Source organism: Stomoxys calcitrans, chromosome 4 (genome assembly GCF_963082655.1).
Source record: "Stomoxys calcitrans chromosome 4, idStoCalc2.1, whole genome shotgun sequence".
Classification (NCBI taxonomy): domain Eukaryota; kingdom Metazoa; phylum Arthropoda; class Insecta; order Diptera; family Muscidae; genus Stomoxys; species Stomoxys calcitrans.
This window is the reverse complement of record NC_081555.1, coordinates 55,937,400-55,960,974: the sequence shown is the minus strand read 5'-3', so window position 1 is coordinate 55,960,974 and position 23,575 is coordinate 55,937,400. Positions and strand designations below refer to the sequence as shown.

Below are 23,575 nucleotides of genomic sequence, written 5' to 3'. Positions count from 1 at the left end.
TTGGAGAAAAATAATTGAGATTAGTGTATGAATTGTTTGACTGTTCTGTGTTTAACTGATAGAACAAAACTCCTACAGGAAGGGAGAAAAATGCCACATATACGTCTCTCAAATAGAAATTCACTCAATTATTGTATGGGTCCACTGTGCTATGATTCTGCACATGCGGCTAAATCCATACCAGTGAAACGAAATCCATGCACAATCATAGAATGCATCAAACGTACGCATGGACAAACGAACTCACACTCAGTCATGGATGAAAATGCATTCATGCCTTGAACACTTTACCAATCTCACAATATTTTACCTTTTGCCCCGCTTTTCGCCCCTTCCATACGCCCTAACCATCCCGTGTGGCCTGTTGAGTTTGGCGTGCTCCAAAGTAATTGCACTTGAGCAATTTTTCACTTTTGGTTGGGTTTTGATTTTTCGTTGCCATCCAACTTCCAACGACGGGGACCACATAGTATTGCCATCACTGACTGCTTGCAACGGCAAAAGAACAACGGGCGAACTGAAGAAGAAACTTGCAATGGAACAACAAAAACTACCGAAATTCACAAAGGAAACGTATGTGTGCGGCGCGCATTTCTTGCTTACGAGGAGCGTATGTGTTCAAACAGCGGGATATGCTGTGCCCGGGTGTGCATTGCCTGAGAATGCATGCATGTATCGTTGATGCTACTGCCACGGCTACAGACAAATGGGGAAAGGATTTGTAGTAGGCATTACTACATGGTTACGATGTGGCACGGCCATGTATGCGCCAGCAAACCCACACGTATATGTGTGGGCTGCTGCGGGTGCCTATTTATTTTCCATTTTGACCAATGCAGGTTGCACTCGGGCATTTCTATCTCCTTAGCCTCCGTTGCTACGGCCCCTCGATGCATGTGGCCATGATGGTACTCGCACCACAAACCAAGCATTGAAGCTTGAAACAAAACGGCCAAGAAATACAATATGACTCGGCACCACTATCGCGTATATATGGTAAATTTATGTATTTATGTACACATATACACACACGTATGGACCCCATACGCTCGCAAATACTACGTACAGTTCCTGTTATATGCAAATGTGTGTGTGTGTATGTTTGTGAATTTGAAAATCCTTATCCTGTTTGTGTTGAAAGTGGCATGAAGAACGTTTACTTTGTTGTTATTGCTGATGCCATTGCCGTTGTTTTTGTTCACTTCTTTCAGTGTTCGTTACGTTTGTGTTTTTATTTCCGCTTCCGCTAACATGGCAACATCAACATCATCAGTTGGCGATGAAATACAGTGTGTCCATTCCTTATAAAACTTTAAACTTGTCATTGGTCACAAAGTGGAATACCACTAACATTCAGTTAACATATCTGTGCACTATGGTGAGTTCTTTGAATAATGCAGGGAATTGCTAAAAATCTAATTAAATATACTATATACTATTAATCTTTACTTATCGTGGGTACACGCGAACTAGTTTTCGGGTGTAGCTTTTATACCCTCTACCATAGGATGGGGGTATACAAATTTCGTCATTCTGCTTGTAACTACTCGAAAAATTTGTCTGAGACCCCATAAAGTATGTATATTCTTGATCGTCGTGACATTTTATGTCGATCTAGCAATGTCCGTCCGTCTGCCCGTTCGTCCGATGCCCGCCCGTCCGTCTGTCTGTCGAAAGCACGCTAACTTTCGAAGGAGTAAAACTAGCTGCTTGAAATATTGCACACATAGTTTTTATTAGTGTAGGTCGGTTGGGATTGTAAATGGGCCTTATCGGTCCATGTTTTGATATAGCTGCCATATAAACCGATCTTGAGTATTGACTTCTCGAGCCTCTAGAGGGCGCAATTCCTATCCGATTTGAATAAAATTTTACACGAAGTATTTTGTTATGAAATCCAATAACTGTGCTGAGTATGGTTCAAATCGGTCCATAATCTGATATAGCTGTCATATAAACCGATCTGGGGTCTTGACTTCTTGAGCTTCTAGAGGGCACAATTCCTATCCGATTTGGCTGAAATTTTGCATGACGTAGTTTATTATGACTTTCAACCACTGTGCCAAATAAGGTTCAAATCGGTTAATAACCTGATATAGCCTCCATATAAACCGATCTGGGATCTTTTTGAGCCTCTAGAGAGAGTAATTATTATCCGATTTGGCGGAAATTTTGTATAATTTTTGATTCCTCTCTTAGATGAAAAGCGCCCACCATGGGCGTCTAACCATGGTTTGTGTGAGGTATCCTATGGCTTTTCTTTTCCTTTGCAAAACAATATTTTATCGTTTCGAAAGACAAATAAACCGCATTTCAATATGGGACTCCATTAAAAGTGTAAAAAATGATTTTGATACCGGCTTTTGGCCCCCTAAATAGGACATATGGATTTACCGGCCATGGCACTATAGAGCTTAATTAAAAGGTATTTCGGAGTGGATCGTGAATTTGCGGGCCCCAAACAATTGCGTCTCAAATTGAAAATGAAAAAATGCCCAAATATGGGGTACTTTTCATTATGAAAAATTACCCTTAAACAAATGCACTCCAAAGATAACTGGATTTGCGCTCAATATTAAATTGGGATCAAATTGCGATATAGAATTTGGGGTGTATTATACCCTCCACCATAAGATGGGGGGTATACTAATTTCGTCATTCTGTTTGTAACTACTCGAAATATTCGTCTGAGACCCCATAAAGTATATATATTCTTGATCGTCGCGACATTTTATGTCGATCTAGCCATGTCCGTCCGTCTGTCCGTCCGTCCGTCCGTCCGTCCGTCTGTCTGTCGAAAGCACGCTAACTTCCGAAGGAGTAAAGCTAGCCGCTTGAAATTTTGCACAAATACTTCTTATTAGTGTAGGTCGGTTGGTATTGTAAATGGGCCATATCGGTTCATGTTTTGATATAGCTGCCATATAAACCGATCTTGGGTCTTGACTTCTTGAGCCTCTAGAGTGCCCAATTCTTATCCGATTGAAATGAAATTTTGCACGACGTGTTTTGTTATGATATCCAAGAACTGTGCCAAGTATGGTTCAAATCGGTCCATAACCTGATATAGCTGCCATATAAACCGATCTTGGGTCTTGACTTCTTGAGCCTCTAGCGTGCGCAATTCTTATCCGATCAGAATGAAATTTTGCACGACGTGTTTTATTATAATATCCAACAACTGTGCCAAGTATGGTTCAAATCGATCCATAACCTGATATAGCTGCCATATAAACCGATCTTGGGTCTTGACTTCTTGAGCCTCTAGAGTGCGCAATTCTTATCCGATTGAAATGAAATTTTGCACGACGTGTTTTGTTGTTATATCCAACTACTGTGCCAAGTATGGTTAAAATCGGTCTATAACCTGATATAGCTGCCATATAACCCGATCGTGGGTCTTGACTTCTTGAGCCTCTAGAGGGCGCAATTCTTATCCGATTAGAATGGAATTTCGCACGACGTGTTTTGTTATGATATCCAACAACTGTGCCAAGTATGGTTAAAATCGATCCATAACTTGATATAGCTGTCATATAAACAGATCTGGGGATTTGACTTCTTGAGCTTCTAGAGGGCGCAATTCCTATCCGATTTGGCTGAAATTTTGCATGACGTATTTTATTTTTACTTTCAACAACTGTGTCAAATAAGGTTCAAATCGGTTTATAACCTGATATAGCTGTCATATAAACCGATCTGGGATCTTGACTTCTTGACCCCTAGAGGTCGCAATTATTATCCGATATGCCTGAAATTTTGTGCGACGGATCAACAAACGTGTTTATTATGGTCTGAATCGGTCTATAGCCCGATACAGATCCCATATAAATCGTTCTTTCTATTTTACTTCGTGAGTCCCAATGGGCGCAATTCTTATACGAATTGGCTGAAATTTTACACAGGTTTCCAACATATAATATAGTTGTGATCCGAACCGGATCATATCTTGATATCGTTTTAATAGCAGAGCAACTCTTTTCTTATATCCTTTTTTGCCTAAGAAGAGATGCCGGGAAAAGAACTCGACAAATGCGATCCATGGTGGAGGGTATATAAGATTCGGCCCGGCCGAACTTAGCACGCTTTTACTAGTTTTTATAATGCAAATTCACGCCAAACACCAATATGCAAATAGACACCAAAGTGTGCATTATCACGTTGGTTGTTGTTGGGGTGAGAACGTGGAATACAATTTGTGGTGTGATTTCGTAATCGATTTTAAGGAAAACTGAAAGAAGATATTGAGAAAGAAAGAAGTAATAGAAAAAAAGCAACTGTAATTTGTTCAATAGTAAACTTTCAAATCTGTTTTGAAAAAGCCAAAAACCGCTGTAGGCCAAAAATATTTTCGCGCGAATTTTTCAAAATATTTTTTAATTTTTATCAAAAAAAAAAAAAACAAAAAGCATCGCAGGCTAAAAGACGTCAGAAGTCGCGCGATATTTTTATGTGAACATTTCAAAATTATGTGCCCCAATCTAGACTTTGAAAGGTCTACAGCTTTGCAGTCGCTGGCTAGAATAGACGTCTCACTCATTGTGTCCCTAATGACAGGTCACTTTCGGATTGGAAAACATGCTAACAGACTGAAGGTTGCAAGTAACGACTGTTAGAGAAGGAGAAGAACGTCGAGAAGAAAGAGCATATAGAATATATGCTGCATGTGTGTCCCTGACAGTCATTGCGTTCTCATTTCTTTGATAACTTGTTTGATTTAGCGGATGTGAAAATTCGCAAGTTGTTGGACTTTTTAAAGCGATCAGGATGGTTTAACGCTAGGAACTTAACCTGTCTCTGTGTATCACAATGGACGAATACGTCAAAGTGAGTCTGAAGGCAGAGTGTCACTTAAACCATATTCTAACCTTATTGAAATTTGAGAAAATGGACTCAAAATTGTTGTTTTTGTACTAAAATAAATGCATTTGTACCCCAAAATGACGAACAAGTAAAATGAAAATTTGCCCCCAACATAATTTACATTGGGAACATTCCATTGGAAAAGTTCAGATTTACTTAAAGAAAACCCAAGTTGGTCCAAATGACTGCATAAAATAGTATATCTTAAATAGCAGAATATAAATATTGAAAGGAAAATTTTGTTCTTCATGTATTTAAAAAATGCAAAGCCAATGGAGCATGGTACAACCCCAGATAATTATCCTAAAATTTTCTATAATGATAGAAATATATACAAAACCACATTCGATGGTCCGCATTTAAATTGGGGTTCAGTGTAGTCAAAGTGCAAACTTGTGTTATCCTTTTGCTATTGTATTATTTTTTTCTTATTGAAGTAAACGTTATTTTAAATCGTCAAATTTAATGGTGTCGAACGACATAATCGTATACTGAATAATTTCACCACCTCATGAATTTCTCTCACTAAAGGACCATTGCTTTACCTGTGTGACAAATTACACGTACCTGTTGGAACTAAATATCGCTCCCTGTGTATATCCTTTTATATTTGGCCTCAAGAGGTTTCTCAGTGGCGTACAACTTGTTACGGTTAGTTCGTGACCGACCGCCTAATGTCGTTGACGGCCCACAAAATTAACTCGGAGAAATTTTTTAGTAGAAACAGTAAAAATGTTTACTGTAACAACAAAGAGTTTGCAGAAAATGGGACAGCACTGCTGTCATCGGCACAGTCTTGGATTGACGGAACCCCAGTATTGCCATCAGGAAGATCATGTTACACGGTTGGATCATAGCAGAGTGGGCCTGGGGGTTTACATTGAGAACCCAGGGACTGAGATTTGTTTTAGACTGCCTGACCATAATACGGTCTTGCAGGCGGAGATCCGGGCGATCACGGAATGCGTGAAGTGGTGTGGTGCTAACGCGAGGACGTAGAGTGTGAACATCTTTACCGACAGTAAAATTGCCATAAGGGCGATAACAACCAGGACGGTAAGGTCACGAACAGTCTTGCAGTGTAAGGAGGAGATTAACGCCTTCTGTGAGGATGGGAAAATCAGCATCGTTTGATTGCCGGGCCATAACGGAGTAAGAGGAAATGAAAGGGCAGACGATTTGGCGGTGAAGGCCAGGGGACTGCCGTCATTAAACTTGGTTATCCCGAAGCTATTGGTATCGTAACGCGAAAAATAGGACTACGAGCTTCGTTACCTAAAATTGGTGCGGCAAGTGATAGCACGTGAAGATGATGATATGATGAGACGTTTGAGCATTTCCTTTGTCATTGCCCGGCTTTCGCGTCACTTAGGTGGAGACACAATATCAGACATGAACAAACTTGGGGGAGTGGTATTGAAAACTTTTAAGGATTTTGTAAGTAGCACGAAATTCCTAACTTAAAATTTTCTTTTTAGAGATTACTTTATAGTTTTTTGAGCGCACAACAAGCCGATTACTGGCTAAGGTGTATGTCCATATTGGCATGGGGCGGAATAATATCTGCACCCTCTTCGCAACCTAACCTAACCTAACTCCTTGCTAAAAAAAGCAAACAACAACAATTGATTTTAGCGTCAAAATATCAAAAATTCCTCAAGAACTTCTTGGTACTAAATGGTTTAAGAATACAATTTAACCAAACTTTCTACAATTTAATAATTTTTTCGGGCTTTCATATAACACCAGACCACAGATCTACTAAAATCATATTCATGCTTTTTATCAAAAAATGAACGCCTTAAATAGTCAAAAATTTACATTGATATGTAGGAAAAGCCTTAACGATCATTTAGATGTCCAAAAACTTGAATGTGTTCCCTTTAAAGGTTGAAAAGCTTAAGGGTACACTCAGCGAAATTTCTTGTTCCAAATAGCAAAAAAGTTTGCTAAAACAAAAGTTTTGGTCTGCCGAAAATGGGATAGCTGACATGATTGCTTTTTCGGACTGTTGTTATAGCAAACATTTCCGTTTGCTATTTAAACTAGAAAAATCTGCTGTTTTATCTAAAAAATCTGCTAAAATATTGAATACTTGTTGCTGCTGAACTGATAAGCAATAGTTGGTAGGTTTGGTTAGGTTCATGTGCCATTTGGCATCAGACTCACTTAGACGTTTTTTTCCATTGTGAAACCACATGAACAGGAGAAGGAAGACGCCTCTACTTCCCGCCGTTAAACCATCGAGATCGCTTTCATCACTTCTTTAATTTTAAGGATCTCCATGTCATACACACTACATTTGACCCGGAAACCCACCCATCTGGTCGTCTAGATTGGAACCGTCCGTCTAGAAGTCTATGTAACTTTTATTACCAGGAATTTCCGGCTCCGGCAATGTGTAATCCTTACTGCCTTAAACAGCGGATATTGCATCAAGGATAACACAGTGTCCGTAGCTGCCGCATGGCCAAAGGGAATCCCCCTTAGCCATACGGCAGTGGTCGCAGCAATTTGTCTAGCCGCAATGTCCAGAAGTGTAAGCTGTAGCATTAAATACAGTGCATCAGATAGCTGTGACACTCAAACAAGCCATTCTTTGTATCCGTTTAGGTATTGCACGGTAGATGGATTTTATATCGCTTTCCACCAGACTACCACACAATGGAGCATTATAGGTCTGACAACTGCAGTATACAATCAATGCTTGACACGCGGTTTGCACACCAAACTAATGTCAATAGCTCTGTTGCAGGTGTATAGGGCAAGATTTGCCTTTCTTGCCCTTTCCAAAATGTTTGATTTGAACTTCAATTTCCTGTCCAGCAAAACACCTAGTTATTATGCGGTCCGGTTTCACTACGGGTATCATGTATCTCCTGCTTAATGAAATTAATTCCGTCTGAGACGATTTTACTCCTACACCACCTTCGGTAGACTACTTCACTTACGTGTTGTATATCTCTAAGAGTGTTTGGAAACTTCCCCTAATCGCAATACCTACGTAATCAGCATATGCGACCACTTTCACACCTTTTTCTTCCAGAGGTCAAAATAAATTGTTAATGGTTATATTCCAAAGCAGAGGAGACAGTGCATCTCCTTGAGGCGTTCCTCTGCTGACCATCGTGATCGATCTACAGATCTCAGACCTGCTGTAGTAGTGCATCTCTCAGTGAGTAAGTTATTAATAAAATTTCATCACTACATACCCCGTTTAACATTTAGGCGACTAGGTTGTGAGGGAGTCAAGGGAATTCAGTGGAATTGTCCTTACTATATGAATATTGTTGCGGAGACAGGCGATCTCCAGGGTTTTTTGCGCTAAGATATGTTTCAACCAACCTCTCAACCAGACTAACAGAACGAAAATCATTCACCTAAGCTCTCGAAAAAAGACTACCTTTTTGGTTCGCATATAAATTGGTCTCTAATTTCACTCCAATCTTGTAGGGATTTGGTCAGAAGTCTGATTTTGAAGTTTTTTTAAATGTGTTCCAAAAAATATACTTGTCAGATCATATTTTGATATGGCTTGCGAGGAATGCAAACTCAAAAGTAGTTGCATTTTAGAAACACTTTAAAGAATTGATTGATTTGGAACAATTTTATGTTTAGATTCTTGTTCATCTCAAAAAGCTCTTCCTATAAAAGTAAATTGCGTGCAAATCTGTTCGGTGATCAAATGTTGTGTGCATTTAAATGTTGTGGAAATCACACACTGTCAAGTGTGACCTGTACAACATCAGAGTGTCCCTGGAAAGCTATTCTCTTCTTTTACAAATCGTTCGAAGATTTCAAATATATCAAATTGCTAGCTTAAAACGTATAAAGGTTTTACGACTACAAATAAAATTTGGGCCAGAAAAAGAATGGGATTGGGACTATAGTGAGTGAGTGACTATAAAGATATAGGACTATAAAAAGTCCAACTGATGACAAGAGGATTTAACGCTGATCTTATCCAGAAACAAAAGGTAAATGCAGGAGTGGTTCATACATGTCTTTAAACTACTTAATGGTGTGGAGAATAAGGGACATAGGGTGTGTATTCCTGCAAAGTGCAGTCTAAACTTTTGTCTTCTTCGTAGCTATAGATGTAGAAGTGGCCAGCCTTAAAATTTCTAAATCACACTGCTAGTTGGCTTCCCACTATATGGCACACGACTCAGAATTGACGCCTTCGTGCCTAAATGGAAGAATAATCTCATTGTGAGTAGTGATGCTTATGTATTGTACATCATCAGATAGGGAAGTTAAGTTAAACGGCTGCTTATCGAATCTTTCTTAAAAATAAAAAACAAATTTGTATTTGTTTGTGTGCTTTTTCCATATAGACTCAAAAACAGCTCAAACAGATGTCACAGATGTTGCAGATTGGCCCTGTGGTGATAATATCGTATTAATTTTTTGATATCTGAAGGAGTTACCTGGGGGATCGTCCCCCACCCATAACCAGCAAACGGGATATGTGAACAAATCATGTCGATTTGGGACTCAATTGACGGTATTTAAGTGTAGGAAACAAATCTAATATCAAATTTTCAAACCGGACATATTTACATCAACTCCCAAAGCGCTTAAATTTGACCAAGTTTAGTTTTGAAAACCTCTACAACTGTAATTGGCTATGACAAAGCACTTGTTCCACTAGCCGAACGCAGAATAGCGTTCCAAGGGCCTCGGTCTTATGCGGTCATTTTATAATCTCTGATACCAAGTTTTGAGGTGTCTCCCACCACTTGATTTTTCCATCAGGCTTTTGGTCGACCCGGTTTGCGCGTACCACCGTGTTTGCTTTCAAAATACTTCTTTTGGGGAGCTTCTTCATCCATTCTGACAACATGACCCAGTCAACGCAGCCTTTTGTATTTTGATACGTGTAACTATACTATCGTTGTGATACAGCTCGTGTATCATGGTATCATTGATGCAAACTGACCCATATATTTTACGAAGATTCTTTCTCTCAAACACTCCAAGCACTGTCTCGTCTACTTTCACAAGTACCCATGTCTCAGAACCAATAAAAACACAGGTAGTATCAGTGTCTTGCAGTGTGATCTTCGTCTGTCGAGAGGTGGCCTTGTTTCTAAACTGCTTACTCAATCCAAAGTAGCATCTGTTTGCCACTATTGTTCTTCGCTTTATTTCAAATCGGGTGTCATTCGTTTCGGTTACGGCAGTGCCGAGGTAGATAAAGTTGCTGACTATCTCAAAGTTGTGGTTCCCCACATTCTCCATTTTCTTTGTCTACTCGGTTGTACAAGGTGTTTTGGGAGTTGAAACCATCCATTTCGTCTTATCTCCATTTACTGCCAGACACATTTTCACTGACTTTCTTACGTATCATTCAAAGGCTGCAGTTACTACTTCCGGTGATCGACCTATGGTGAGTAGCATGTGTTCTCTTGTGTCATATAGTGTGCCATATTTATTCACATCTGCATCTCGTATAAATGTTTCCAGCAGGATATTAAAGAGATCACACGATAAGCTGTCTGGTACCTCGTTTGGTTCGGAGAGATTCTTTCCTATTCTTAATGAGCAAGTGTCATCCTGCAGAGTCTTATTAATTTTGCAGGGGTACAAAACTCAGACATGGCTAGAAATACCTTTGGACGTATAGGAGTATCGGTAGCGGCTTTGTAGTCAACAAAGAAATGGTAGGTGTTGATTTGTCCTTCTTGGATCTTTTCAAGGATTGTGAATATCTAGTCCAGGGTGGATTTACCAGGTCTAAAGCCGCATTGATGGGGCCCAATAATCTCATTGACTTTAGGTTTTAATCTTTCACACAGTACGCTCGAGAGTATTTTGTATGCGATGGGGAGGAGACTTATTTCTCTGCAGTTGGTAAATTCCGTCGTGTGTACGGGACATAGTATGCTGAGGTTCCAATCATCGGGTATGGGTTTTTCTAGCCAGATTGCGAAGACAAGCTGATGCATACGCCTTATCAGCGTGTTGCCTCCAGTCTTAAATAGTTCAGCGGGCAACCCGTCAGCTCCTACTGACTTGTTGTTCTTCAGTCGGGTCACTGCTACTTGAGCCTCATTCTGTTCAGGAGGTAAACATTCTATAACAATCCTTGATGTTTGGTTTTGCGGTATCCTCTTCGCCGCCATCGTCGGACCCCAGCAGTTGGGTAAAATGTTCTTTCCATATTCTCAGCATGCTATCTGTGGCAGTTACCAGATTTCTTTCTTTGTCTCTGCAGGAGGATGTGCCTGCACCAAAGCCATCGTTTTGATGTTTTAACTCTTTGGTAGAATTTCCGGACTTCATTCTTCTGACTGCCTCCTGTACATCTCAATTCGCTCACACTCACGTCTTTCCATTTCCTTTTTCTTTCTGCCGAATAGACTTTTCTCCGCTCTCTTTTTCTCCCGATACCTCTCCTTCATCTGGCGTTGCTACTGATTGCAGGGTTGCTCTGTATGCCGCATTCTTGGCTTCAGTAGCATCTCGACACTCTTGGCAGTACCATGAGATTATTTGGCTTCCGGTAGTCAAGTACAGATTTCGCGGCATTTTCCATGGAGTGGGCAATAGTTTGCCACTGCGCCATTTTATTATCCAAACAAGGAGTGCTTTCAGTTGGGTCAGTCGAGTGGAGTATACCGTAGGCATCTGTTGTGTTGCAGCTTTTCAATGTCCATCTTCCGTGCAGTGTTAGATCGTACTTTCCTCGCCATGTGCATGTGCTGCAACAAGGTAATGATCAGAATCTATATCCGCTCCACGGATCGATCGTACATCAAACATGCTGGATGAATGCCTTCCGTCTATCACAATGTGATTAATTTGGTTCCTGTTGTTTTGATCGGGTGGCAGCTATGTGGCTTTATGAATATTTTTATGTTGAAATCTGGTGCTGTTAACTACCATATTTTTTGCCGCGGTGGAATCTATTAGCCTCAACTCATTATCGGACGTTATCTCGTGGAGGCCAAAGATGTCTTTCTTCCCTGTCTGCGCACTAATCTCCCAGAACGATTTTAATATCATGGTCATATTTTCTTTCTAGGCGCTCGTAAAAAATATCTTTGATCTGCTCGTCCTTGTTGGGGTATGGGCCAATCAGATATACTCGAGCTATATTTGGGAGATTGGTTGATCCGTCTTCGATCAAGGTTATATTTAAAGCGCCCTAAAAATGCTCGTCTAAGAACTGTAAATATGACCCTTTGTCATATTTACCCTTCTGACCAACACCCAAAGTTTGAATTTTCTGGTTAAGTTTGAATTTTTTGTGATGTGGTCACCCAGTGTTGATTATTATTAAGAAAGTAAATCAACCTACGATTATAGTTTTTATTTCGGTTTCAAGTTATTCCGGAAGCTTATCGGATTCGGTGCTGGCCGTGCTATTCTAAACCTAATGTAGCGATGGTCAGAGAATGAGTTCCATGGAGTTTCTCCAATCCTGAAACTAATCGATTAGATTTTTCGAACATATCGTCACATCTAATACCTCCTCCCTTATCCTATGAACAAAGGTAGCGGTATTACCAATATTAGGTGCTGTTAGGTCGTTAGTATTCAAGAACTCTGCCAGATCCTGCTTATTAGTGTTGGTACTACCCCACGAAATGTGATGAGAGTTCGCATCGCACCCTATTAGTATCTCATTTGCTGTCTGTTTTGCTTTCCTCACCAGTCGTTGCAGCTCTGTCGTGGGTGGGGGTGTGGGAGAGTCGAAAGGCAGATAAAGTGATGCCAGGTATGCTCCACCGTCTCCCTGTCTCACGACTGTTGCATTCGACGTTGGTGAAAATATATAATTAAAATTTTTATGACACATAACGCAGGTCCTCGGCCGAGTACCAGTGATGGCATAGAATAAGAAACCTTGTACAGGATCGTCCATGGCTCCTGAATTTAGGCAATATGAATCTTGCCGTTGCTGATTTTCTCCATCGGAACGTGTACAGCAGTCTCGCTCCGGTAGAGGTTTATCTGGATTATTTCAATCATTGGTCCTGCAGTAGATGGGCCTCTTGGGAGTAGGTGATGATCTCGTCGTCTGTTCCCTGTTCCTTAGACTGCATTGACTTTCCTACCTGATGTCATCATATTAGGTTCATTGCCTATCCTAGTTTTCCGACTTTTTATAAAGTCGGTAATGGTTTCATCGTTGGGTCCCTATTCCTTAGGCTGTATTGAGTTTCCATTCCCTGTACTGCCTGATGTTTCAATACTGGGATCTTTGCCTATATTAGTCTTCCACATGAGCTGCTTGGGAGGAGATGATGGTACTATCGCCAGCGCCCTGTTCGTTAGACTGCATTGAGATTCCTGTGGCTTCGCTGCCTAATGTTTCAATACTTCCGAATCTTTAAGTCGGTGATGGGTCCGACGTCGCTTTCCTGTTTGTTAGGCTGTGTTGGATCTCTCGCCACTGCACTGCCTGATATTTTAGTATTAGGATATTTGCTTCTCCTAGTCTTTTCAATATTGAGAGATGCCGTGATTGTCTCGTTGTCGGCCCTCTGTATGTTGGGCGGTGCTGAGTCGCCTGCCACTGCACTGGCTGATGTCGCAGAATGAAAATTTCTGCCTATCCTAGTGTTCCTAATCTTGAAAAAGACAGCTTTGCTCCCGTAGTGCGCCATGCCTTTAGTCTTAGCCAAACCCGTCAGGGAGACTTGATCGATGCCAACCGCAAGGAGAATTCCTTCCCCCTTCTCCTCTCTGTGGAAGACCTTTCACTTCTCTGCGACCAAACTTTGGTTTTCCTTGCCGATGAATCCCAACATGCGTTCCGTCGCAAATTTACTGCACCGTCCCTTGATGAAGACTGTCGCCTTTGTGACCTGGGGGATGTCGATCTTTCTCACGAGGTCGAGCTCTGCGCCCTCCCAGTGAGTGTGGACATCTCTGAAGATATCCCCTCTATACTCGCAGCTCGTCATTTGTATGGGGTCCACAGAGTTCCACACATATTTGAAAATTCGCTCGTTAACCAGATCCTTCACTTGGGATCGATGAACTGGTGGAATTCTACCGGATGCACTGCCGATATTGATGACATCTCTGTTGTGCTTCCTTGCCACTCTGGCGTAAGAAGCCGGCTGCCGACCATTCTCAGCGACCATCTGCCCCTGCCGTGATGGCTGTGGCCTCAGTTTGAAAGTCACAGTCCTCCATGAAGACTTAGGGCCGAGCGCGCTTCCTTCGTTCCTATTCCGATTTTGTCTACCTCCGCAGGACACTGTCTGGAGTCTCCATTGCGGGATGGCTGGCTTGCTTTTCTCAGGGTACTTGAAAGCGGGGAGCTCTTTTTCTTCTTCAGCATTTAAGTAGTGTTATGCTCTTTGGGCGATCTGATTCTTTTTCCAGCTTCCGTAGAAGTGCTTGGAATGTCAGTTCTATCCCTTCCATCATCCTGCACTTTCGCCCGATTGCGCTACCGGTACATACTCCTGTGTCTCCTTCGTCGTGCACCGGATCGCTTTCTCGGTCTGCTTGTGAGCTTAGCAAAGCCATCGCTCACTTCTGCCGTCATCCCGATGCTCTCATCTCTCGATTCGACTGCAATGACTGTTTCATTGACACCGAGTCAGAAACACCATCTTACTTAAAGGCTGGGGACGAACTGTGCATCCCTCTGGTTTATCCGTCTCTTTCTCATTAATAAGCCTGGCGACTAGTTATGCGCTTGAAGCATTACTCTCGACTACAGGTGCCAGGCACCCACACCTATAGGATGGGAGAACAACTTGCCACTGTCTGACTCCACCACCGCAGCTGTTAGATCTTAGGAGTCAATTTCAAGCCTTTTTTAGCTTTTTAGAATTGAAGATTTTTCGCCCACATGTTAGAGATGTATTTTGATTTGTTATTTGAATCACGTTAGCAATTGTTTTACCACGTTAAAAATATTTCGTGAATCCTCAATCTACTGGCAGCGCCTTAAAATTAAGGCGCTGATTTCTATACCCGCCGCCATAGGCTAGGGGTATACTAATCTAGTCATTCATTTTGTAAAACTTCGAAATATTGATCTGCGAGCCCATAAAGTACATATTCTTGATCGTCTCGACATTCTGAGCCGATTACCAATGTCCGTCCGTCCGTCTGTCCAAACACGATAGCGGTCGAACACGTAAAGCTAGCTACTCGAAATTTTGCACAGATACATTCTATTGATGTTGCTCGTTGGAGATTAGCAAATGGATCATATCGGTTCAGATTTGGATATAGCCCCCATATAAACCGCTTCGCTGATTTGACTTCTTGAGCCCCTTGGAGCCTCAATTTTCATCCGATTTGGCTGAACTTTGGATCAAAGATTTGTGCTATGACTTTAAACATCAGTTCCAAGTATGATTTGAATTGGTCTACACACTAACATAGCCCCATATAATTCGATCCACGGATTTTCAACCCTAGAAACCTCAATTCTCATCCGATATGGCTGAAATTTGGAACACGTACTTCCAACATACATGCTAAGTACGATCGGTCTATAAACTGTTATAGCCCCCATATAAACCGATCCCTGGATTTGACTTCTTGAGCCTCTATTTTCATCCGATTTGACTGATATTTGGAACAAAGTCTTGTGTTATGACTTCCAACATCCATGCCAAGTTTGATCCGAAACGGTCTATAAACAGATATAGCCTACTATTTCCCCTGATTTGGTTGAAATTTGACACAAAAACCTATCTTATGACTTACAACATCAGTGCCAAGTTTTATGCGAATCGGTCAATATGGTGATATGGGCTCCGCTATCCTAATATGACTTCTCGACAACATTGAAGCCCGATTTGATTGCTACAAAATAATTCAAATGCACACCATGGTGGTGGGTTCTTGTTTTTTTTTTTAATAGTCTAATAACTTTTTTAACAATGTGCTGCAAAACTAGAACCAAATATAAAAACTTTTATTCACTTACTTTGCCAAACGCTCGGTATCATTGTCGGCCAAATTGAGGAGATATGCCACAAACTCAACGTCATTCTTGAATTGAAGGCGCGTTCGCATGTATTCCCATTTCTCAGCGTTTTTGGTGCCAATGTAGATGTTTTTGCTGAAATTCTGATGGCGATATTTCTTGCGTTCTGCCGCTGAATTAGCAAAACTAGTGCCACCACCGACACCCGATGAAGGTGCTCCAGTAAGGCTACTGCCACCAGCAACACTTCCGCCACCACCTCCAATGCCTCCAGCACCACTATTGGAACCGCCACCGATGCCTGTTAGTCCTGATCCACTGCCACCCCCTCCAATACCAAGGCCAGCTATGGCACTAAGGCCAGCATGACTGCCGGTGTTGCTTAAACTGGCACTGCTGCTGCTCCGAACCATTTCATTACAATTGCTGTTACTTGCATTAGAATGACCATTGTTGTGACTGTGATTTGTGGCGGCGGCGGCTGCAGCAGCCAGAGTGGACTCCAGCAAGCTACTCACATTGCAACTATTATTGTAGTGCGGGGTGCTGTTCGATTCATTGGCTGCCAGACTAGAGGCTAAGCCACTGAGATTCGGGCCACTGCCATCCAGCGCATTGCCGTCGTTGGTGTGCTGTTGGCCTGATTGCGAGGCCGATTGTGCCGACGCTGAAGTTGCTGTTGTCTTTGCTATTGGTGGTGATTGGAGTTGAGGCTGAGCTGACTGTTGTGTCCCATTGCCAGAGCCCATGGCGGCTATTAACAAGTTCTCAGTGTTATGAGGTGGTTGAGCATTGCTGCCATTGGCATTGCCAATATTAATGCAAGCAGTTGATACTCCTGTATTGCCTCTGGTATCCTCATTGGTGGTAGTGCTGCTGGAGCTTGAGCTGCTGGCACTGCTGTTGCTGTTGTTGTCCTCATCATCGGGAGGATGCATAGTGCGCGACCCATTAAGGGCCTCATGCAGTTGTTGCTGCTGTGGCTGCTGCTCGTTTGCAATATTGTCTTCATCATTGGGATCTCCTTCATCTTCGCTACTCGAAGCACTGCTGTTGGAAGCACTACTGGATAAATGGTTTGTGTTATTGTTGGTGTTGTTGTTATTGATACTGTCGCTGGTGTTGGTGGCGGTGATAGAAGTGGTGGCGGAAGCGATATTGCGTAAATTGCTATTTGGGCCAGAGTTGTTGTGGTTGTTATTATTGTTGTTGTTGATGTTATTGTTGCTTTTGCCATTCCCATTGGTGTGGCCAATGTTGCTGTTGTTCTTCGACGCACTATTGTTTAGCGCCACTCGACTTAGAAATGGACCGCGTGTTTCGACATCGGAATTATCAGAGCTATCATTAAAGTCGAACGCACTAAAATCGGCGTTCGACTTGGACATTTCGTATCTCTTTTAGCAGAGTTATTATCACAATATTATGCGTAATGCCGTATGGGATCGTATACTGTGGTTAACTTTTTAAATTTTGTAGAATATCTTTCATGCTAAAACACAAGATACGATTATTTGTTTTTGCAATTTTTAAATAAAGTTGTGATTTTTGAAGAACTTTCCAAATATTTTGTGTTCTGCAGTCTTTGAAGAATCTAGGTAAGAAAACTCTTGATATCGTCTACGTCGACACCTAGAGGTAAGTTCTGCGACAAACTAGGCAAGGCACGTATTTTTTTAATGGTTTGAATCCCTTGACTTTCCGCAGTCGTAGATAGACCCTAAAAAGAGGTCTTGAGGCCGCAGTCAAGGAAAATTTAGGTATACATTCACAGTATATGGTATGACGAGAGTTTAACCCCATTGTAAATAGCTGGCGTGATAACCTTTCCCCTTATTTCAGGTGCCAGGTCACCATACTACGGAACCATCTGGGCAACTCTTTCCTCTAGAGACAACTACAATATTGTTTATTTCAAAGTAAAATAGACAATGGCTCGAGATATAACAGATAATTTTTTATTAAATGGCAACAATTTGACGTTTCCAGCTACCCTATTCATGGAGTCAGGTTTACATCATTGAAGTCATCCAAACATTTTCAAAATGTTATACCATTCGTTAGAAGCTGTTTGAGTTTCACTCATCCTTACTGTAGGCCTGCAACTGTCAAAAGAGTGAAAAAAATTTATCTGTCAATATTTACAAAGCGGAACCAAAATAATATCATAGTGTTGATATTATTAAAAACATTTTGGATGCTGTACTCATATATCCGGCTGAAGTTTATTTCAAGGTTCGTTTGATTTTGTCATAATATGCTCCCTTAAGCTGTTTGCGGGATTTTTCTTTTGAAAATTTTCTACTTATACAGTTAGGTTAGGTTCAACTATTAGGTAAACCTGTACAGTTAACTCCACAGAGTTTGTTGAGTCTTTCCATGCTTATTCGATGGAGTGATGTGGACATGGATAACTCCCTTGTATCTTCAGTCACAATCTGGTGCGCCGGGATTCGAACCTAGGTGTTCGTCGTCATAAGCTACGGCGGCCTCCAGAATAACTTAGTTTTTCGGTAAGGTTGGACGGGGTTTGACTCATTTTTATACTATCACAAGTCAAAAAGTAGATACTTAGGATCTAGTTCTGAATCATTTGCATTTCAATTGGTACCCGAAACGGCTTTAATCTGGACATACCGACAAACTACAAGTTCATAAAACTTGTATTTTATCCGATAATTTGCAGTGAAGGCGTTAATCTCCTTTGCGTAAGAAGGAGATTAACGCCTTCTCTGAAGATGGCACAATTGGCATTTTTTGCGTGCCGGAACATAGCGGAGTAAGAGGGAATGTGAATGCAGACGACTTGGCTGTAAGGGCTAGAGGACTGTCCTTAAACGTCATCTCAGTTATCCGAACGGAAACCTATTCCATTCCTTGTAGGTTTCTTATCGTTGCCTCGAATATATCGCGATGGTATGACCTGCTCCTACTCTCTATTCATTTTCTCATCGCCTTAAGCCTCATAGCCGCCGTGGCTCTCTCACACTTAATCTGTATGTCAATGGGTCGGATATCTAAACTAGTCTCCGGTACCCGGTGACAAAACAACATATTATCTGAACTTGTTTGATTATCCTTACGTTGCAGTCTTCCCCATGGCGGTCCACCAATCTACTGAGGCGAAAGTAGGAATTGGTCTAATAACGCTCCTGTAGAGCCAGTGGACTATCCTCGGATTCAGGCCCCATTTCGAGCCTACTCACAGGTGTTGGACACTGTGTTGACGGGCCACATAGTGCCCAACATCTGTAAGCCCTCTCAGTACGCCCCTGAATGTAACACTTCCGATTAAGTTTCCTATACAAGATAATTCCTTAGCATTTGACCTTATCAGATATCGAAATCGTTTTGTTTGAGGAAACGTGGTGCGTCAAATTGGCCCACCTTTGTCTTCCTCGTGAACAGGGATATTTGAGCCTTCTCTGGGTTAACACTGAGAACCTTGAGTCTAGCCCAATCATATTCTATATGCAAGACCTTTTAGGGCCTTCTACATAGCTGGTTCGGATCCTTACCCCTAAGAAGTATTATAACATCGTCTGCATAACAGACGGGTTCAAATCGCTCCACAGTCAGCATCCGTAATAGGTCACCCATGAGAGTGGCGGTAAAATGCGCGTGCCTTGCGCCACTTTCTCCCTTATAAAGGGTGATTTTTTTGAGGTTAGGATTTTCATGCATTAGTATTTGACAGATCACGTGGGATTTCAGACATAGTGTTAAAGAGAAAGATGCTCAGTATGCTTTGACATTTCATCATGAATAGACTTACTAACGAGCAACGCTTGCAAATCATTGAATTTTATTACCAAAATCAGTGTTCGGTTCGAAATGTGTTCATTCACCGTTCAGCGATGAGGCTCATTTCTGGTTGAATGGCTACGTAAATAAGCAAAATTGCCGCATTTGGAGTGAAGAGCAACCAGAAGCCGTTCAAGAACTGCCCATGCATCCCGAAAAATGCACTGTTTGGTGTGGTTTGTACGCTGGTGGAATCATTGGACCGTATTTTTTCAAAGATGCTGTTGGACGCAACGTTACGGTGAATGAACACATTTCGAACCGAACACTGATTTTGGTAATAAAATTCAATGATTTGCAAGCGTTGCTCGTTAGTAAGTCTATTCATGATGAAATGTCAAAGCATACTGAGCATCTTTCTCTTTGACACCATGTCTGAAATCCCACGTGATCTGTCAAATACTAATGCATGAAAATCCTAACCTCAAAAAAATCACCCTTTATTTATGTCATGGGACACACAATTTATCCACCTGTTCCATAGCATGTGTTCCGTGTGCTAACGTTTCAGTTTAGACATGGAGATTTAAGAGAAACTTTTTCATCTTGGCGGTGTCATTAACGCTATCGACCTGTTCGCAGAAAAGCTACCATGAGGTAAGTTTTGCCGCTCTGGTAATCTTATTGTATTCCTTGAGCCGCGCTGTATTATAGTCTGCAGAAATCTTTCCCAATATTGGGAGTCTCCCCTGTCATCCAGGATTTTTATTGGGCTGATTTTCTTTCTCGAAGAGCACAACTATCTCCGAAAGACCCCTCTATGCTTGGACAATCTAAATTATCTTGCCCAATCTTTCTTCTAAGTAGACTTCCTAATTTTGTCCAATTGGTTTTCAACTTATTACGAGAGCTTGTCTAATCTAATGTAACGATGGTCAGAGAATAAGTGCCCCATGGAGACCCTCTAATCCTGAACCTAATCGAGTAGATTTTCCAAACATGTTGTTACATGTAAAACCTCCTCCATAATCCTATTAACAAAGGTAGCGGTGTTACCAATATAAAGTGTTATTAGGTCGTTAGTGTTAAAGAATTTTGCCAGGTCTTGGCCCGCTTTTTAATGTTGGTACTGCCCCACGAAATGTGGTGAAAGTTCGCATCGCACCCTATTAGTACCTCATTTCCTGTCTGTTTTGCTTTCCTCTCTGGCGGTGTCAGAGAATCGAAAGGCAGATAAAGTAATGTCAGGACTGCTGCCAGGACGTCTCATCAGTGTTGCATCCGACGTTAATAACTCTGGGAAAAAGGGGCAAGGAGTATAAGACTTTTAAATATCTGTTCCGAATATGGTCCAGATTGAGTCTTATAAATAGGCCCGCCTTATAGACTGATCAACCGATTTAGTGTCTTCGCCAGATAAATTGCCCATTTCTTGCACTATTTTGACGAATGTTAGTGGAGTGGGTTGTTTTTGACTCCTCAACAACTTTACCGATGCTTGGATCGGACTTCAATTTAAACAGCCGATCTTTTGAATATAATTATTAGGTGAACTAAAAACGTTTGTTATACCCACCACCGAAGTAAGGGGGTATGTAATTTTTTCATTTCGTTTGCAACACATCGAAATATCCATTTCCGACCCTACAATGTATATATATGTATATTCTTGATCATCATACAAATCTAAGACGATCCCTGCCATGTCCGGCCGTCTGTTGCGTGATAGGTTAGTCTTGTAAGCTTAGGTTGTAACGGGGATATTAATCCGCCCCATGCCACAACCGACATACACCTAATCTAGTAATAGAGTTGTTGTGCGCTCTAAATGCTGACAAGTATCCTTGAAACGGAAAATCTAAGTCAGGAGTTCTGTGCTACTAGCAGAATTCCTAATAGTTTCATACCACGCCTTTAAGTCGGTTCATGCCTGGTATTGTGTCCCCACTTAAGTGCCGGTGTCTGTTAGCCGCGGAAGGCGGGAAACGCTCCAACTTCTTATCATCGCTTGCCGCACCTATTTTGCAATAGCTTCGTCTTCTCACCATCCGGATCTCTCTATAGGATTTTCGCCGACCTTTTCGATGTTACATAGGGTTCCATGCGCGTTCATTGCTCCAAGCCCTTAGATTACGCTGAAACTTTACACCGATTCCCCTTTTGTCCATAAGCAGCTTAGGTTAGAAGATGGACTATATCGGACAATATCTTCATATAGCCCCCATATCGACCGATCTGCCGATTTAAGATCTTAGGCCCTTTTACGCCCCATTTATTAGCCAATTTCGATTAAATCTGGTATAGTAAATTGTGTTAGGCCCCACGACAGTCGTACCCAGTATGGTCTAGATCAGACTATATTTGGAAATAGCTGTCATATAAACCATTCTCCCGATGGAAGTTCCTGTTCCCATAAAGGCGCTTTTATTGCCATATTCCGTTGAAGTTTGGCAAAGTGAACTGTATTATATCTTTCGCCATCCGCGACCGCGTTTGGTATCCCTGCAAAATTAATAAGACTCTGCAGGATGACACTTGCTGATACGCGTTCCTCAGTAGGAATAGAAAACCATTTAATACCAAACGAGGTTTCAGACAAGGAGACAGCTTATCGTGTGATCTCTTTAATATCCTGCTGGAGAAGGTTATACGAGATGTATATGTGAATAGATATGACACACTCATCACAAGACTCTGCAGGATGACACTTGCTGATACGCGTTCCTCAGTAGGACTAGAAAAGCATTTAATACCAAACGAGGTTTCAGACAAGGAGACAGCTTATCGTGTGATCTCTTTAATATCCTGCTGGAGAAGGTTATACGAGATGTATATGTGAATAAATATGGCACACTCATCACAAGAGAACACATGCTACTCGCCTATGCCGACGACATTGATATCATAGGTCGATCACCCGAAGTAGTAACTGCAGCCTTTGAAAGAATCGAAAGAGAGTCAGTGAAAATGGGTCTGGCAGTAAATGGAGATAAGACGAAATGGATAGTTTCAACTCCCGAAAAGCCTTGCACAACCGAACAGATAAAGAAAATGGAGAAAGTTGGGAACCACAACTTTGAGACAGCCAGTAACCGAAACGAATGACACCAGTTTTGAGATTAAGCGAAAAATAATACTGGCAAACAGATGGTACTTTGGACTAAGTAAGCAGTTTAGAAACAAGGCCACCTCTCGACAGACGAAGATTACACTTTACAAGACACTGATACTACCCGTGCTGTTATACGGTTCTGAAGCATGGGTACTTGTGAAAGCAGATGAGGCAGTGCTTGGAGTATTTGAGAGAAAGATTCTTCGTAAAATATATGGACCAGTTTGCGTTAACGGAGAATATAGGCGACGTATGAACCACGAGTTGTATGACGACCATAGTATAGTTACACGCATCAAAATACAACGGCTGCGTTGGCTAGGTCATGTTGTCAGAATGGATGAAGAAGCTCCAACGAAGAAGTCTTTTGAAGGCAAACATGATGGTAACCGGGAAGACCAAAAGCCCGATGGAAAGATCAAGTAGTGGGAGTTATCTTGAAACTTGGTGTCAGAGTTCGAAGCGCTTGGAACGCTATTCTACGTTCGGCTAGTGGAACAAATATTCTGTCAGCAGAAGCAAGTTGGTCAAAATCGGGTTGTATTTGGATATAGTTGCCATATATACTATCTCCCGATTTAAGGTCATGGGGCCAAAAAAGGCGTCTTTATTATCCGAATTCTCTGAATTTTTTCATAGCGAATTGTGGTAGGACGCTCGACATCCATTCCCAGTATGATTAAGATCAGACTGTATTTGGATATAGATGCCATATGTGCCGATCTCCCGACTTAAGTTCCTGGGCCCACAGCTGGCGCCTTTATTACCCGATTTCGCTGATAATTCGCACAATTAGCTGAACGAATTTCCCGATTAAAATGGTGTATTTTTAGCTGTGTTTAATTTTTTGGTAAAGTGAGTTGTACTAGATCCCTATACATTCTTTCCGAATATGGCATAGAACGCTCTTTAGTTTGATAAAGACCAATCTTCCGTTGTTCGAT

General features: G+C 41.6%; 1 protein-coding gene across 4 annotated transcripts in view; it reads right to left on the bottom strand.

The window, feature by feature from the left end:
- Positions 1-23,575, bottom strand: part of LOC106090301 (uncharacterized) — a 96,721-nt gene that overhangs the window by 70,492 nt on the left and 2,654 nt on the right. For all 4 annotated transcript variants that reach the window (XM_059366215.1, XM_059366218.1, XM_059366216.1 and 1 more), the window contains exon 2: positions 15,776-17,267. In XM_059366215.1, the coding sequence (XP_059222198.1) occupies positions 15,776-17,163 (1,388 nt within the window). In that variant the 5' untranslated portion in view covers positions 17,164-17,267. The remainder of the gene's footprint in view (positions 1-15,775; positions 17,268-23,575) is intronic.